An 18,739-nucleotide genomic window follows, 5' to 3' on the forward strand; every position below is an offset into this window, starting at 1 on the left:
AAATGGGCCACATCCATTACTTTGCTTTTAAGCCAAGGGAAGCTGGTGGTGGTTACCTGCTCATGTCGGGCTTACCCCATCTATTTAGGTGCTTGGATGAGGTGAAAGTTATAGTTTCATAGTCAAAAGTGAGCAAGTTCAAGAATGGCATCTCTTATACCAGGAGTATTACTTAAACTTCTGCAGAGTATGAACTCAAATGTGAAGGTCAGAGGAGAATATCGATCAGTGCTATTACAAGTAATCAGCATTGTACCTGCCTTGAGTGGCTCAGAACTGTGGCCTAATCAAGGCTTCTTTCTAAAAGTTTCAGATTCTTCACATTCAACTTACGTTTCATTGTCCAAGCAAGATAATGAGTTGATCTTGAACAACAACTTACAGCTTGGCCAATTCTTCTATGTTGATAAAATGGAAGCTGGAACTCCTGTTCCCGTTCTTGTTGGGATCCGACCGGTTCCTGGACGACAACCTTTCGTTGGAACTCCGAAGGATCTTATGCAAATGCTAGAGCCATCAAAGAGTCCAATGCAGGCTAATCAGAAAGCAAAAAGTGGAGCTAAATCAAAGTCGATATCAGAAACAAAAAATGATGGAATGAGACATAAAATCATCATCAAAGAGGAAAAGGCGAATGTTTCATCACGATACATGCAGGGCGTGTTGTCGTTGAATGCTAGAAGTGGTAGATTTGATTCAAATGGTGGTGGAAGGAGGCATGAAAATGAGGATGGTGAAGCAGGTAAGGATTGTTCAAAGACAGAAGCGCTTCAGTTCAGTGTCAAGGAGGCTTCTGCAACATCTAAAAGCATCCCTGCAAAAGGCACTTCAAATAAGCAGGAAAATTTGAATGTGAACTGTTTACCTAAGAGAAAAGATCAAGTTCATTCATCAGAGACAGTTTCATGGGCCTCCTTGCCTACTAATCTTTTAAAGACTGGAAAAGTATGCATTCCCTTAGCTCATTCCTTTTGTTTTCTCTTTCTGTGTTATAAGCTTTTTCGATTCTTCATTTTGGATTTAACCAATGATTTAGTGATTTGGTTTAGGGCTTGAGTGATCTGAGGAGTTAGTAGTGTAACAACTCAAGCCCATTGCTAGCAGATATTGTCCTCTTTCGCCCTTTTGGGTTTTTCCTCAAGGTTTTAAAACGTGTCTGTTAGAGAGAGATTTCCACACCCTTATAAGAAAATCTCACAATCCACCCCTTTTGGGAGCCCAGTGTCACAATAGCCATTTTCTTGGTAGCGGATTTGGCGATTGTGCGGCACTCACTCCTAGCACTGAATGAGTCAAGCCAACTTAGGATCACATTGCCTATGGTTGGTCAATGTATACTCAAGCCTCTGGCCTCGATTTGAGAATAAGGTTTTAGAAAGTGAGGGCAGAGAGATTTTGAAAGAGAGTTTGAAAGCAAGGTTGAGAGAGATTGAAAACGATGTTATATGTCATACAAGCAAAAGACAACGATGGCTTAAATAGCATATAACTTTTCGGGTAGGGAGAATCTGACAACTAGTTGCATCCTCTTACAGTACATTTTGAGGCGATTCAGGTTTGGTAGGCCTAGACGTGATTTCGCCGAACGGTCATACAAAATCAAGGGGAGAAGTTGAAACTAGTCACACTCCCCTAGCACATTCTAGGACATTTCATGTCTAATCGGCGTAGACATGATTTTGCCGGAACATTATACACTTAGGAAAAGCAAGAAGGAAATTATACATCAAGAAAGCAGTAAAGAAAAATGATAAAATGATACAAGGCAAGGGTTTTGACATGTCATGGGCATGCGTCCATGGGCAACACGCCTTAAACAAGCATGATCGTGACACCCAGCGTCCTTGCTAGCACTTCGTTCTACTCTCCAACCAAGGTGGGATTTTACAGTTACGGAGGGTCCACGTACCTCAAGTTACATAGATTATCTTATAGTTCCACTATCTTTACATTTCAATACATTTGGGTTCTATCATATACATGTGAACTTTTACTTTTTGAAGGGCATGCTTAGGAGGAAAAATATAGCTTCCATGGTAGCAATAGAAGCTCAAAAAGAGGCAACTGCTGCAGCATCTATGGTCAAGTGTCTCAGGTATATTTTTGGGGTATAAACATTAAAATAATCCACAGCTTCATACACATTGAACTTATTTCCATCATTTTTTTTTACAGTGTGTTTGCTGATCTGTTCTCATCAGCCTCACCTGAGAATCCCCAACTCCCTCTCGCCAAGTTCTTCACACTTCAGGAGTTAATCTCCCAAACAAATTCCAAAAATTCAGCTAAGGATAAGTCACTTCATTTGACTGCAAACTCATCTCTGCCAGAAGCAGATAAATCTACAAAGATTACATCTTTATTTCATTCTAAGAGTGCTTCATCAAAGCCAGCAAAGGCAGCTATTGAACTAAAAGAAAGTGAAAAACAAGAATGGGCAAGAGGAGATGGTGCAAAGGAGATCAAATTACTGCGAGATGTCTTGATAAAGGAATCAACATCATGGTTTTTGAATTTCTTGGAGGAAGCTTTGAATGTTGGGTTTCATATACAAAACCAGGACAGCAAAGGCTGGAACAATGCAAGGCGACAAACGGTGGTGGACAACGATATTGCTGTTGCATTATCACAGCTCAAGCAAGTCAATGAATGGTTGGAGAAGTTAAAAGGAAACTTGAGTTCAACAGACAGTGGCTTAAGGGAGACCATTGAGAGATTAAAGCAGGGAGTTTATTGTTGTTTGCTTGTACATGCCAAGTCTGCTGCATCAGCTCTTGAGAGCAGACCCGACCATCGTTGATCTAGAACAACAAATCTGAACTTTGTAAATTTTATGATAACGAAAATTATGCATTTGAAGTGACTTAATCACCTAATTTCGGGAGTTAGATCGTTCTTATCGTCAATTGGGCCGACGGATTAATCGATAACGTATTTGAAACTTCCCTATCCTCCACAGTTCAATACATTCTAACTCGACATGCAGATAAATTATACATCAATATCTTTCTGCATACTGAATCATATCAGAAGTGTTCAAAGTTCAAACAATATAGACAATGGTGTGAGGTGTGAGTCATGTTAGGAACCACGAACCATCGACAATGGTATGATATTGTCCACTTTGAGCATAAATTCTCATGGCTTTGCTTTTGGTTTCCTCAAAAGATTTCATACCAATGGAGATGTATTCCTTACTTATAAACCCATGATCATCTCCTTAATTAGCCAATGTAGGACTCTCTCCCAACCATTCTCAACAATCCACCTCTTGAACAAAGTACACTATAGAGCCTTTCCTGAGGCCTATGGAGCCCTTAAACAGCCTCTTTTAATCGAGGTTCAACTCTTTCTCTGGAGCTCTCGAACAAAGTAGACCCTTTGTTCAACACTTGAGTCACTTTTGATTACACCTTCGAGGCTCACAACTTCTTTGCTCGACATTTGTGGATTCTATTGATATGGCTAACTTAAGGGTATACCTCTGATACCATGTTAGGAATCACGGACCCTCAACAATGGTATACTATCGTCCATTTTAAACATAAGCTCTCATGGCTTTACTTTTGGTTTCCTTTAAAAGCCTCATAGGAGATATATTCCTTACTTATAATAACCCATGATCATCCCCTTAATTAGTCAACGTGGGACTCCCTCCCAACAATCCTCAACAAGTCAATCATCCGTTAACCAGTCACCTACCCAATGAACAAAATGCGTACTGTACCTCAATTCAAATTGCAGTACCATACCTCAATTCCTATCTTCTAGAGAAGCAATGATTTTCAGCACGCTATCTTAAGGTGAAATATACACTAAGCTAAACACCAGCTCAAGTATTCAAGTTGAAACAAAGAAAAAGAAACAAAGTTACCCTTTCTTGCTGAATGTACCCTGCCTCTCCCACATGGCTCGCTCTTCCTACCCCCAACTGTGCCTGTTGAATAAGGCTAATTCACATTGGCCTCCTCCAGTTCTTGTCACTTGGGCATTTTAACAAACAGCTTGTAAGCATACAAAAGGAACTGCAAGAACACACATATTTAACCAGCAATGTCAGTGAGCAAACAATTGGGCACCCATAAAAATGAGTACATAATATTGCATACTAATTTATATCAGCCAACAAAAAGCTTCTTGATGAGAATGGCAAGCATGTTATGGGTAGGCGAGTGGATGATCTTGCTTTGTTCATCAAATAATTGAAAACCCATGAGTGGATCTATCTGCCAAATGATGGGTGGGGAAGAAAAGAAAAGCAAGAGAGAGTTTCAATGGCTGCCAAACCGGCAATTAAAGGTAGATATGAGCTTTACCAAATGCCACCAACCTTCGACTGACCTATCTGAAATAGCCCACACTTATTTGGAAAGGATTCGCCATCATTTTGAACAGATTTTGAACCCAACTTTTCCAAGGCTGATCGTTTTCAAAATGGCTAAAAAAGTAAGATAAGTTATACCTTACTTCATTCTAAATCATAATTTATAAACGAAGTTAATTCTAAAATAATTATTTTAACGTTTTGTAAACCTCATTTGAGAAAATTAGAAAGAAAATACAATTCCATTTTTGACCTTTTAAATTTTAATTTATCTTTAGTTAATTATAACTAATAGTTTTATTTTGAAAATATAATATTGCAAATATAGACAAAATGAAATTAATATCTTTTTTAGGTTAGAGATTTAAATTCTCCCGATTTTAAGGTAATAATTAGAAGAAAAAATCAAAATTTAAAAATTTTAAATTTAATTTTAGTTTAGTATCAATAAGATTTTAAATTTATTTATTTATTATTATTATTTTTTTTTTTTGAAGCAGTTTTTGCATATTTGACTTGTGGCGAGCGCAACGACGCCATTTTAGGAAACTCGATCCGATTCTGAGCTGCACACGCCGCAGACAGTAGTAATTCAATTTCGGTTTTCCATCGAATTCCTGTCCTTTTACGAACCCTACCTTCGCCTGTTTTCGTCATCTTTCTGCTCAGATTCATCCATCGTCATCACGGTTCTTCGGATCTTTGAAATCAAAACAGAACCTCCCGCCTGGTAAAGTCGCTAAATTCGTTGTTTTCTCACTGTTTATTCGCTCTTTTTTGGTTGTTTTCTCGTGGGAATTTGACATTTGTGGGTTCTAAATTCCCGACGATCTATCGAAGATTGATCGATCAGTTTATCTCAGATAGGATTTCTATTGTAATCTGTAGGGAATGTTTGATTCCTTTGTTTTGGAATGTGCTATTGAATGATTTTTGGGATTTGATTTGATTTCTTTTCCAATTGTACTAAGAAAAGAAATGGGTAATTTCTTCGTGATCGGGTATGTCTATCTCTAACCAAATTAGAGTGTTAACGACGAGATCTCGTCGCTGTTCTCTTGCGTTCGTTTATTGTTATCTCTGTACGTTGATGGGGTTGCATTGTGGATTCGAAGAGTTATAGTACCAGAAGAGTAATGGAATTTGTGAATTATGCTTGAGAAAATGGGCATTGATTGAAAATGGGGATAACTTCTTCTTCGAATATTCTGGTAATGGTACTATATAAAGTTTATAAGGAGTTATACTTAACTTGTAGTCAATGTGGGTTCAACTAACAATATTTAGACCTTGAAAAACATGAAACTGAAGATGATGGATTTGTAAGTAAAGCCATTTTCAACCTTGCATTTGCACTTTCAAGGAATTATGGGACAAATTATGTCTCATGAAAACTACCTTTCTTTCGCCGGTTACTAATTTCCCCCCTTTGATTAATGGCCTTGTCATCATTATTATATGCGTGATCCTTAGTTGAGTTATCTACATGGAAACACTCCAATCATACTCAATCATATTCTGTAAGATACCGTGGCTGACATATTGCGATGATTTTGTCCTTAGTTGGGAGACATATCAAACTAAAGATGGTGAAGCTTACGATGGTTGCTCGTGTTACTGATGGTCTTCCTCTAGCAGAGGGACTGGATGATGGCCGTGATATGCACGATGCAGAATTCTATAAGCAGCAAGTGAAGGCTTTGTTTAAAAACTTATCAAGAGGTCAAAATGATGCTTCAAGAATGTCTATCGAGACAGGCCCATATGTTTTTCAGTATCCATATGCTATTGGCTTTTCACATTTAAATTATAGTATTCATTGGCCGGCTAGTTTGTTGTGTTTTGAACTTTTCTATCTGCATGTCCATGATGTCATAGTGTATTTGTTACTAAATAAATTAGTAAGTAGCATTGCTAGTTTACCCCTTACTCATTACACCCATTCTGATTTATTGTGGCTTATGACGGGCTAAATTGGAGATAAGATTATGTCCATTTCTATTTGTATCTTGCTGTAAAAAGGAAATAAAAATGTTAGTTAAACTGTCCCTGGAGCAAACTATTGGTATATTGTCAATTTGTTGGTAGCTTATTGAATTTTTTTTTAGACAAATGAGTTTGATGTTGAATATGAAAACTTATTTTAAGTTTACCACTTCTCGAGTTCAATGTGGAGAGGAATCGACAAATAAATGTGTTTTATAAGTCTTTGTGAACTATGGGTTCTCGCTCTAAAGTGTCTAGAAGATTGCTAGCTCAGATATGTTCTTGATAGACTTCATTTTACCTTAACCTTAGTTTTTAGCTATATAATTGAAGGAAGGGTCTGTTATTTGACAATGTGTGATCGTGCTTATCCAAAGAAACTTGCCTTTCAATACCTTGAAGACCTGAAGAATGAATTTGAACGTGTCAATGGGGCTCAAATTGAAACCGCTGCGAGGCCTTATGCATTCATTAAATTTGGTATGCAATACTTGGCTTTATACAAATAACTCGTATGGACTTTAAACCTGAACTTTATTTTACTTTCCTTTTGCTTTATTTGAATTCTTGTTTCTCACCTCCTCCTTTTATGTTCAACAGATACATTCATACAGAAGACCAAGAAATTGTACCAGGATACACGTACTCAGCGTAATATTGCGAAGTTGAACGATGAACTTTATGAAGTCCACCAAATAATGACTCGCAATGTTCAGGAAGTTCTTGGTGTTGGTGAAAAATTAGACCGTAAGATATTTCCTTTTCCTTCTCTTCTTATGTTATTGAATTGTGGTTATGCATTATTATTATATGCTTGATCATTACAAGCTATAATATCTGTTAGTGTGAGTAGTTCAACTATCATTACAAGTTAAATAATATCGTTACCAGTTTCTTTGTTAATTGAAATGGTTAGCACGAATTATATTATTTTATGTTGGTAGAGATAAATATCCTTTTGGCCTTCTTGAAGGGGTTTGCAGAATCAAAATTCAGCAGTGTTAAAGATGATAATTTTCTAATTTTATACTATTTAAAATTTGCAGAGGTCAGTCAAATGTCAAGTAGGTTGACATCAGAATCCCGCATATATGCTGACAAGGCTAGAGATTTAAACCGGCAGGTCAGTGTCATACTATTGCTCGATGTGTGCTTTAATTCTGTCGAAATTGAATGTTTGCCTTAAGCACGTGAACTTCGAACAAAAATATCTTTTAGTAATTCTGTTGATACATGTATTAGTTTTAGAAAGTAAGAAACAGAGAATACCATTGAACCTAAAGGGAATACAACTTAAAAGCCAGAGGGAAATGGAATCCCATGCCTAGGAGGTCGGAACAAAGTTCCCTCCAGTCTAAACTAATCAAAAAACTGTTTTAGTTACGAAAAATCATTGCGTGAGGCACTCCAAGCGGTAGCTATCTACTGTAGATTTAGCAACTTCAACATTCATCATTAAAAATCCCATTGTTTCTTAACCAAATAGACCAGAAACTACAGTACCCTAGCTTTGCAATTTAGCCACCATCATGAAAGAAACTCTTTGATCCAGTCTACAATATCATCTTGGAAACAGTAGTTGAGCCCAAAGATCTTTAAAGGACAGTCGCTCTTTGGCCAAAAACTCATAATGAATGAAAATTAGGTTGTTAGTCTCTACATCCCTTATGCAGTTAGGAAAAATCTGAGGGAGATACAAAGGAAGAGGTTTCATATTTGAATTCTAAAGCGTGTTTGACACCTCAAATCAAATGTGAAACTTAACTTTGTCGGCAAACTGACCCTCTTAATCAATCGTTTAAGTCTTTGAAGATTCAAACCTCTCTATCACGTTGAGTGTCTCATCTTATAGGATGAAACTCGATGGATGGTATTGTATGGAGTCTATTCCATGTAGACTGCCAATTTTAATTTTCTAATTTTAACAATTTTAAGATTATTTTTTTTTTTTTTATCATTTTGGAACATCAAATGATTCTCGAATTTCACACATCACGAGCATTAGGACTGTAATCCAAAACTGTGCATGATTTGTTGCTAACCGAACTCATAAACTTTGTCGATCTCTCTTGGGATGCTTTCTTTTATGTCATGTCTATGTAAAAGTTCGTTGAAGACCTCATTTTCAAGTGAACTTGTGTTTTCTTTTAGTCGACAATCCTAATGCTTGACTTCTCGTTTCTTCTAAATTTGGAAACCCAGGCATTAATCCGAAAGTGGGCACCTGTTGCTATTGTGTTTGGAGTTGTATTCCTGCTATTCTGGTTCAAATCAAAGATCTGGTGATTCAGTTGCTGTTCCAGATAATCTTTAACTCATTTTCAGGCTTCTGTTGTTGCTTTTAGCTGTGGCTCAATCGGTTCAAATATCAGAGACTTGAAACTGGGCTTGAGGTGACTTCTAGATCTACTCATAATAATGATGGCTAAGATGGGATCAGAAAAATAGTGTTTTTTGTTACCTCCAAGAGGGTGCGGTGCCGTATGTACAAGTTTAAGATAGCAGATTAAGTAGAGAAAACTGTTTATTATTCACATCTTCCTCTCAATATACATTTTTTGTTCGTTATACATTTTATAAGAAAAACACCATTATATTTATTGTATTAGTCTATCTTTCCTCGGCTTAATTCATGTTGAAAACTTGAGATTTACATCTTTCAGATTTTCAGATGTACTTGCAGAGCTTCATTCTACCTTTGGCAATCAGAATGACTCTATGTGCTATGTTTTTGGAATGATAGGAATGATAAGCGTATGAAGATGAACGGTCAACTTGAGTATCTCTCAACTAGTTAAGATATTTTTTGACAAAGAAATTAGAGTGAAATCCTCACCGACAAATGTACGGAATGGTATTGTATCTCTCCGTCTGCCATTGTTTACACATGAGTTGGGATTAGAGTAATGCCAAGTTTGTGATATTGGAGACATTTGGTTATGTTCTAAGGGTTTAACTTTCCTAACAGAAAATTTAGCAAAAGAAAGTCATCATCTTCTAAATTAGTGAGATGATCTAATCGCGTCAACGGGCGTTTAGAGTGAGTAAGCTCGTATTGTATGATAGTATAAAAAATGGCTTTGGAAGAGCTTTTTCCTTTGTAATTTATTAAAAGTATTTTAAATAGAGAGTGAGAAGCAATGCCCAGAGTATAGGAAGTACTAGGGATCGTGTGTTCTTACATGTTTGTTTTACTGCAAATTTCATAAAATTCTCAGCTAAAGAACCGCTAGGCTACAATAGAGTTCTTCAGACCAGCAGACAATCTCTTGGAAATTCTGCATGTTCCCTGTACATATCTTAAATCTAACCTCACAAACCTACACAGGTAGAAACTCTCATACATATCAATGACCTGAATGATTATTGAACTACAAAGAGGAAATTCAAAGCACATCATAGTTCATGAATTATTTACAGAGTTACTCTTGTTAACACCTTGCATCTCCATGGGAGAATTTGAAATACTACTGACCGAACCGAGGGTTTGTGAACTCAACTGCGGGCTTGCAGGGCAAACCTCGGGATTGCCAGCACTCAGACCATGGATTGTCCCTGAGCTCATTTGCTGTGGGCTCATTGGAGTTCTCTGATTCATTGGTTGAGGGCTCATTGGAGTTCTCTGATTCATTGGTTGCGGGCTAGTTGATTGCTGCTGTTGTTGTTGCTGGGATTGTTGGTTAAGTTGATGGACTCCCATCGAAGGTGAACCCACCTGCTGTGGTGAAACAACAGCCTGAAGTGGTGAGGTTGTTTCGGGATGCTGTTGTAGCTGCTGAGGTTGTTGTAGCTGCTGTTGTTGAGGTTGTTGTAGCTGCTGTTGTTGAGGTTGTTGCTGCTGCAGTTGCATTTGCTGTTGCTGTTGCTGTTGCATTTGCTGCTGCTGTTGCTGTTGCATTTGCTGTTGTAGTTGCTGCTGCTGCTGCTGGTTCATGTATGCATTTATTCCTGGCATCAACTTTGGAGGACCCATTGGTACTACTGCTCGTTGCATTGGGGTCATGCCAGCACGGTTCAGAGCCTGTCCAAGCATTGAAAGGCCAGCTGAGCTTGCATGCATTTGTCTTGCTCCTGGGATTCCAGTTATTGTTGATTGAGAGGCAGCACCAAGCATGCCTCGGTTCTGCGCCAGCCGAAATTTATAAGCCGCTTGTGCCTGGGCTGATGCCATTGCCGTTCCTGGTCGAAATTGCTGACTGAGAGGGTTGTTAAAACTAGATGCCTGGGTTAAGTTCATCGGATTTTGACCTGTATTGCCCATGGCAGGAATAGAACCCATGGATGCTTGGAGTCCAGTTCCTCCGATTCCTCTGGTAGTTCCTACACCCATTGAACTGCCAAGGTTTCCAAGCCCCACCATGTTATTGTTCATGTTACCCATACCAACAGCTCCCATTATCATTTTCCTCTGCATTTGTGATTGCTGCTGCTGCTGCAATAGGTGAAGCGGAATGGACGACTTGTTCACCATGTTATTACCCAATTGAACATTAGAATTCTGGCCAATGGCGTTCAAATGCGAAAGCTGGTTTGTCCCAAGCATCATTGATCTCTGGAACTGTTGATGCTGTGGTTGCATAAGGTTTTGCTGATTCTGCTGCTGTGATGGCTGCGGCTGTTGCTGTTGCTGCGGCATCGAAGTTTGGGCTTCGACCTGTTGCGGTCTTGTGGGCAATGAAACCCCTGCCAAAATCCCTTGAGACTGTATGACCGCCTGAGAGTTTCCAGGAGGCAACATCCTTGTGTTTCCTAGAATATTATGGGAGGAGTTGAGCAGAGAGGCATTACCACCACCACCACCACTTGGCCTTGGAATTTCATTGGATGTTTGACTCGGAAAAGCTTCTCCATAATGCTGCATTTCCGCAGCTGGATTAATATGAGGATGAACACCAGCATTTGATTGACCGATAGGGGATGGGTTTGTCCGGGTCGGCCTAACTTGAATATTATCTTCCATAAGATCATACCCTTCATGAACCATCTGCAAAATTACACCATCATCTAGAAACTTCAGGCATGTTTGGTAACTAAATCATTTTAAAAAGGATTAAAATCTTAACCAAATTTAAATGATTAAGAGCAGTCTTGCAATTTAATGAGAGTAAAATTTAGATCATACCAATGTACATAATTGCTCAGCAAGTAAATCCGCCGAAAGCTGTATCATAAAACATACATATAATGGTGTCAGAACTGGAAAATGATACAGAAGATGTTGAGCAAATGAGTAATCATTAAGAATTAAAACTACACAATTACATGAAACCAAGTACTAAACCATTATCAACAAGGCCTTCATTCAATAAACTCAAGCTACATTAATGACCAGATTATAACTGTGCCTTCAGAATATTTTGTCCCATCTTTCCTCCCTGTATTGCTTTCAGATGCTAATAACACTGCCCAAAACTGAAGGGGGGATCTAAATGGCATTGTCATACAGACACAGCATTCACATCATTTCTAACTTGAAATCATTTGATAACGGAACTCTATTAGAACAAAATCGAAGATAAGTTACACAGAACACCTCTTGTTTCTTTTCTTTCTTCTTCATCTTCTTTTTAAAATTTTGATGGAACCAAAGCACATAAGAGAAGGTTCATAAATAACAAACAGGCACTAAGCACTAAAGGAAGCAAATAGTTCAAGGAGGGACCTTACAGACCATATATTTGCAAGCCTAATATAGAAAGCTAGCTTTTATAAGCCAAAGCCCTCCCTAGACTTAGAATCAATAATACTTGCAGATAATATGTACCGTAGTTGAGCATTTAATCCTAATATTAAAAAAGATCCATGTACTCTGTTGGGTCATGTTCAGAGGGGTATAGACTGAAAATTCTGGGATGTGGTGGTTTTTTTGGCCTCCTCTTGAAGCACTTTTTGTATTATTTTTGGAGAAGGGTATAAATAAAAACTCGGTAAACACATTAGTATATTACTATACGGAAACTTCGAAAAAATTGTTGGACAGCAGAACATGATAGATTGGCCAATAATCTCAATCAATCAACAAATGCATATGAAACAGTTAAATTTAACTCTAAGTACAAAATGGCTTGTAATCATAATAGAACATACAGTATTGGGCAATGTTGGAAGACGATCCTCAATAGCGAGAAATCTGCTATCATCTATATCTTCATAGGTAATGGCTACGGTTCCATCACTGGGCTTTTCCGACAGGATTACCCTACTTCGTAACCTAGTAACATATGGAGCCATTCCTGCAGAAGCACACAAAGAGGTTTCAAATGGAATGAAGAGTTAAACAAAAGGCCAACTATCCAAAAACTCCCAAAGTTACACACCTTGAGGCATACGGTCTTGCAACATAAAAGTTAACACCCTTCTTTTGCAGGCATTTAAGCTGCCGCCAATTAGGGACTTTGACATCTTCCTTGGACAAGCGTCATCTTTTACGTCATCACCAATTGATGAGTTTGCCAGATGAGTAGCAAGATTGTGAGTTGGGTAAGTATTTGACTTTCTGACAGAATATTCATTGGCCTTACTCTTTTTATGGTTAAGCTGATGCCTGTAATAGGTTTTGGTTAAACAAAAAAAATGTGCATTAAAGGCCTGTACATCCTAAGAGAAGCCAGACCCTGCTTGAAAATGAAAAATGCAACACAGTGACTTTAATTCATGACAAATAAAGAGGATAGATGCCCAAACTTTACCTTGCAGCCACCATTTCAATCTTTGAGAATCTTTCAATCATGGTTTGATCAACAAAAGGTGGGGTTCCAACTGAAGGACTGTTTGCATTCAGGGGAACACTCATATTACTAACACTAGCAGGAGATCCAACTCCACTGATTACTGGATTTTTGGGGAGGGAATTTGATCTCCGCTTTGAGGCTTGATGTTGTCTTTGCATTGAATCATTAGCACTGGAAGAAAAGGATGGAGTTCCACCAACATGAGAAACGGGATTAATGGCAGACTTCTCCTTTTGTGCTGATACAAGTGCAATATTTCCAGGCACTCCATAGTGGGAACCACTAGAGCCACCAGAGAATTCCCCTGATTTTGACAACGATGGTTGAGGCACAGCTCCTGCTGACACACGAGGACTTTGAGCTGATTTTCTTTTTGATAGTTGGTCCTCCTTTCTTGCTTCCTTCTCATTATGCTGGCCAAAATTATTCCAAGGAGGCTGAGAGAGATTAGACCTCACGAATGCTTGCTGCGCAGGTCTTTGCTGAAACCGTGGATGCTGAGGATCTAGATGGTTCTCTGTTTCCATCATCTGCATATCAGTTTTGCTTCGACTGAGGTCAGATCCATCAATCTTTTCTGAGTCGAACTGCTCTTCCTTGGCTCCATATTGCATAACTGATTGTCCTGCAGCAAACGGTAATTGCATAGAATCCTGATTCAGGACGCCTTCAAACATCTGCGGTGAAAATTTTTGAACTCCTTGGTTTGAGTACTGAATACCTCTCGCTATTGCTTGCTGTTGCAACATATTCTTCCAAATCATGTCAGACCCCTGGGGACCTTCCGTAGACGCCAATGGGTGCTGTTGAATTCCATCGATGCCCATAAGAGATGGTCTAGGTCTCTTGTTAAAACTGGACAAGGGTGACATTTGCCCATCATGAGTTTCCCTCTTTCCAAGAAGAGAGACGTTAGTGTTCAAATTGTCCGCATACGAGATCATTTCTTGCCCAGTAGGGGAAACACCAGATGGATTAAGAACTGACCCAGCTACTTGCTCAAGTATACCTCTTGGGGTTCCACTGCCCATAGAATACCTAGATTGAGATACAGATACTGTAGGTTGTGCTGGAAGAGAAGCATCTGAAGTAAAGTTCTTTGGTCTTGATGCTAACATCTCATTTAAACTCGTATTTTGACCAACTACATTATCATGGACATTAGAAGATATCATATTTCCAGAAGCGGCTCCAGAATCTCCCAGTCTGGTATTAAAATTTTCGGGTATTCTGTCTATACAAATTTTCTTCCCAAACTTATTATTGGATGTGATAGATACTTCTGAAAGCTGTCGCAATCGCTTCCTCCGCACACTGTTCAGAGAAAAGTTGAGCTGCAGACGGTAACAATAACTGTTAAACATATATAAAAGAGAAGGAAATCTTATTGTCAGAAAACATGACCATTTGAAATTTACATCACCTTCATAGAAGCTGGGCTGTTACAGAGCCTATCGAACTTAGGAGCAGGGTTAAGATTAAGTTGTGGTTGCAATGCCTTCAGAATCCGAGACTCCACTTCCTTGCGTACCAAAAATGGATAAAAAAATTTATCACATCCTCAAAATGTTACCAAAATTATTGATTATAGGTTATTAACCAATCATACATACCATCAGATCACCATAGGTCCATGAATTATCTGAAATTAATGGAATATCTTTTACCACATTTTCCAAGGACATCTTTAGATGTATCTTATTGACAATAGGCAATCCATCAGTGGATTGAGCACCAGGCCCTTGTTCAGGAGGACCTCCACGAAAATCTCGCACCTACAGCAACGTAATCATGACCATTTTTTTTTATGGAAAACTAAGAATTTGCCCAATTCCAAAAATCTAAACTGGAAAAAGCAACAATAAAACTAAATATAAATATGTTTTGAGACTAAATTAAGAATCTCAAATTCAACATCACCTATACAAGATACATGGTCATGAATTAACATTAAAAGGATCAGAACAATATCCCCAAAATTTAGTATTCTCCAGCCACATAAGAAAACAGTTGAGCACTTAAGCTTCAAAACAATCTCAAACACAATGAAAGTATTGGCATTTATTTCACTAATGCTAAACTATATTCCTCATTTCTTTTACATTCTGTAAATCGTCCTAACCATTATTTAGGCTTCCTTAAGGTAAATTCATAATTTAAATAAACTCACCTCACAAACAATTGTGCCATCAACATACTTGCAAGGTATATCATCAAGAATATCTCCAGGCAATCGGCCACATTCAATAGCCTTGAAGCACATAAAATAAAGAAAAATTAATAAAAGGAAAAACCTCTCATGATGAAAAGAATGGCAGGAGAGAAATCATATTTATCATACTGGATATTCATAGACAACAAAAGAAAATGCCAGTTGGGTACAATTCAGAGCGATAAAAGGTACATTTTGACAACCATAGAGACTACCAGGCTCATCACTAATAAGGATAAAAGTCAAAGAATTTGGAAGATAGATATAATGGGAGCAGTGTTATGTAAAGTCCATGCTTGTAAATAAAATTTCACCACACTAGCTAGCTAGATTTGAGTAGGAACAAAAATACCATAAGTTAGAAATATGCTCAATGCCAGTTTCTTAACCATAGAAAAATAAACTTTCCTTCAAGAAGACAGCCTATTCTGAATTTTGATAACCATACGATCCCAAAAGAGAGAGAATTCTAAGATTGGGACCTAAGTAATTTCCAGTATGAAGGCCATCAATTGCAGAATAATGCAAAAAATCCCAATATATGATTTGTTTTGTATTTTATGAAAAGAAAAAAGAAATTTTGTATTAATAACAAAAGAGAAAATACCAGAAAGGAGGAACAAAGAGTTCCTCAAACCTACTAATTACATAGAAGCCAGCAAGTCATCCAATTTTAAATAATCTAAAACTAAATAAATTGATAAATTAATAAAAACCCATCAACTACAGTCTAGTAAACCAGTCAATATTTACAAGATCATAAAGAACTGTCTAACTAAGAAAACCTATGTGGAGAGTAGATGAGAGAAAGCAGATGACACTTACAGAAAACAAGTTTTCAGATTTTCTGTCATAAGGAAGTAACAATTTTGAATTGTCTTGTAATGTACTCGGGTGCGTTGGATCAATCTGAAAATCACAATTACAAAGCTAAGCATTAGTTTTGATGTCCTTCACTTCCTAGTTACAACTCAAACGAAGTAATGCAATGTTTAACAGACCTCTGATGGTTTTCCAATAGAATATCCATCTTGAAAGAGGTTTAATGTGAAGGAAACTCCATTCTCTGAAAGAACAATATTAATTTTTTAAAGAAAATCAAGAAACCAAACAATAATGAGATAGTTCCTAAAGTCAATAGAAATACCTGGAGTTGGACGACCTAAAGAAGACTCAGATAACCCAATCAACCCATTTACATCCCCACTTCTTTCAGTTTCACCATCCTGTTACATAAAGAATTAAGTGTATTATAATTCCAAGTAAACAGAATTAACATCATTGACTTATACAAACTCAATGGAATCTTTTGCTGATTTCAAATTGTTGGGCAAGTACAACTTTCAAGCTTGAAAGTAGATAAAGAACAATAACAAACCATCCACTACATCAGCATTATTAAGTTTAGAATTTCAATATAGTATTTGAACATTCAAAACATTTTCAATTTAGCACTAATACTTTCAAATGATCCATCCTGGCTCGGAGACTAAGAGTATGTAACCAGCATAAATCTTTTGATTTACTTACAAAGACATCAAATTAATATCCGTCGTAACAACAAACAAATGAACTGAAATCAGATTTCGACAAAGAACCAAGAAATAGAACGTACCTTCTTAAGTTTTCGAGCTACAGAAGATTCGTTCTGCGATAGAGCCCTCAACCCATCCTTAGAGTCATCATCACCAAGGGCAGTACATCCAGATTGGGTAGTACAAAGCTTTGAACGAAAACTTTTACCCTTTTGCGAGATTTTGAAGGAAACGCCCATTTTTCCCCAGATGCGATTTAATTACGATAATTCACAATCTTGCAACGCTAACAGTGTGGACTGCGGGATCGAGGAAAAAGGAAGATTTGGGGAAGAAGAAGAGAAACTCGAAGTTCCCACTTTCAGAGGAAAATCAAATCGAAATAACGTCTTTCTCATTCGACATTCTCTCTTACCAAGCTCTCGTACTCGCTAGTAGAAAGGAGGGAAGAAACTACAAGCTGTGAATTAACGGAAATTAAGTGCGCGAATTCGGCTACACGATCTGGAAAATTTTTCCACGGCAGCGGGAATTTCATCGCCACTCCTCTCCTCTCTACTTGTCAATTGTGGCGCGTTTCTTTAATCGGAAGTCTCATTCGGAAACATCAAAATTTATCCACGACCTCATCGAACGGGAGTAGAATGAAATGGTTCTTCACCAATTTTTTCCCCTTTTCAACTACAGCTCAAGACGATTCGATTGGCTACAACTTTATAATCCATTGAACTCCAAGCTCTTGAATTTTTAATCTCAACTTATTAAAAATTTTACAATATTTATAAATTTAGTATTCACAAAATTTAAATTTTAAAATATGAACCACCCCTATGTTCTTACTTGATAGGGCTTCACATTCAATGTGAGATATGTTTTAAAGGATACTAAAAATAATTATAGTTACATCGATAGTCGGAACTAACCGTTTACGTTTGAGATAGGTTATGCTCTGACGTGTATTTTGTCCATTGGTAGAGCATTGGACCTTTAACCTATGGTCGCACCTCACGAGATTGATGAGCATTTATTAGTGCAAATCTATAAAAAAAAAATATATATATATATATATATATATTTATATTTAACTTCGAATCTGAATCTAAATAATGTTATAAATGGTATGACTTCTAAAACTAAATGTGCTTGACATTGAGTAATTCTAGGGTTTAGGGTTAAGGGAATGAAAAGAAAAATATACTGAAAGACTGACGTTATTTTTAAGTGAAATAAGCTCGAGACTAATAAAGATGAAACCTTGTATATGAACCCATTTCCAGAGACGCCATTGGTAACATTGGTATTATATATTTGGGTGGGTGAGTTAGTCTCATCCAAAAGTTAAATTTATCAATAATCTAGATAAACAATAAAAATTATTATAAAAATATTTTATATATCACTTTAGAATGGTCAAAATATTGTGGAATTTTTTTTTTAAATCATTTATTTTCTACTAAGTCCGATAAAAAAAATGATGGTGGAAAGTAAAAAGAATTATAAAAAGAAATTTCCAATTTAAAAAAATTAATTTCAGAATCTATCAAATGGAAATAATATGCTTTACAATTATTCAAAATATTCCAAATATCTTAAATGTATATATAAATCCTAACAAATCAACCTATTACAAACCATATCCTTAAAATGGTAGTATAATTTATATCATAAACAATGTATTAAAAAATAGTATAAAGTAGATAAATAATTGTTTATTAGTTTATTTGCGCTATAAATAGTATTTTTAAAAATATATCGAAATATTAAAGCATTTTTTTTAAATACATAAAAAAAACTAAAAAATAATAAAATGATATAAAAAAAATTAAATAAAAAAGAAATAATGTTTCTTAATATGTATAATAAATTTTTGTTTGATTTGGGTCAACGTTCAAAAAAGTAAACCCAAACTCAACCCAACTCAAACTCAACCCAACTCGAAATACTAATCCAA

The 18,739-nt window shown here is 36.9% G+C and overlaps 3 protein-coding genes and 1 long non-coding RNA gene across 6 annotated transcripts; 2 read left to right on the forward strand and 2 right to left on the reverse strand.

Annotated features, from left to right (window-relative positions):
- Positions 1–137: 137 nt before the first annotated feature.
- On the forward strand, positions 138–2,888 carry LOC111494464. The gene is made up of 3 exons (XM_023144410.1): positions 138–945; positions 2,004–2,095; positions 2,176–2,888. The coding sequence occupies exons 1-3, from the start codon at positions 145–147 to the stop codon at positions 2,798–2,800; spliced, it is 1,518 nt and encodes a 505-aa protein (XP_023000178.1). The 5' UTR covers positions 138–144; the 3' UTR covers positions 2,801–2,888.
- LOC111494465 lies at positions 396–4,390 on the reverse strand. Of its 2 annotated transcripts, XR_002720190.1 has the most exons (4): positions 4,331–4,390; positions 3,875–4,226; positions 652–814; positions 396–535 (listed from the first exon to the last, which is right to left on the reverse strand). It is a non-coding gene; the product is annotated as an uncharacterized LOC111494465 (long non-coding RNA). The 2 variants fall into 2 exon arrangements; XR_002720189.1 differs by lacking the exon at positions 4,331–4,390 and having other exon boundaries at positions 3,875–4,310.
- Positions 4,391–4,797: 407 nt separating this feature from the next.
- On the forward strand, positions 4,798–8,963 carry LOC111494230 (25.3 kDa vesicle transport protein). The gene is made up of 6 exons (XM_023144121.1): positions 4,798–5,054; positions 5,888–6,098; positions 6,630–6,790; positions 6,911–7,057; positions 7,357–7,433; positions 8,513–8,963. Exons 2-6 carry the CDS (start codon positions 5,911–5,913, stop codon positions 8,594–8,596), a joined length of 657 nt encoding a protein of 218 aa, XP_022999889.1. The 5' UTR covers positions 4,798–5,054; positions 5,888–5,910; the 3' UTR covers positions 8,597–8,963.
- A 506-nt stretch (positions 8,964–9,469) lies between these two features.
- Positions 9,470–17,476, reverse strand: LOC111494229 (homeobox protein prospero-like). Of its 2 annotated transcripts, none has more exons than XM_023144120.1 (12): positions 16,872–17,476; positions 16,401–16,479; positions 16,255–16,319; positions 16,079–16,162; positions 15,212–15,292; positions 14,655–14,816; positions 14,465–14,563; positions 13,000–14,375; positions 12,628–12,854; positions 12,398–12,543; positions 11,433–11,471; positions 9,470–11,294 (listed from the first exon to the last, which is right to left on the reverse strand). In XM_023144120.1, the coding sequence occupies exons 1-12, from the start codon at positions 17,025–17,027 to the stop codon at positions 9,714–9,716; spliced, it is 4,095 nt and encodes a 1,364-aa protein (XP_022999888.1). In that variant the 5' UTR covers positions 17,028–17,476; the 3' UTR covers positions 9,470–9,713. The 2 variants fall into 2 exon arrangements, with proteins under 2 accessions (XP_022999888.1, XP_022999887.1); XM_023144119.1 differs by having other exon boundaries at positions 16,869–17,476.
- Positions 17,477–18,739: the final 1,263 nt, after the last annotated feature.

This window comes from Cucurbita maxima, unplaced genomic scaffold, assembly GCF_002738345.1.
Source record: "Cucurbita maxima cultivar Rimu unplaced genomic scaffold, Cmax_1.0 Cma_Scf00020, whole genome shotgun sequence".
NCBI lineage: Eukaryota > Viridiplantae > Streptophyta > Magnoliopsida > Cucurbitales > Cucurbitaceae > Cucurbita > Cucurbita maxima.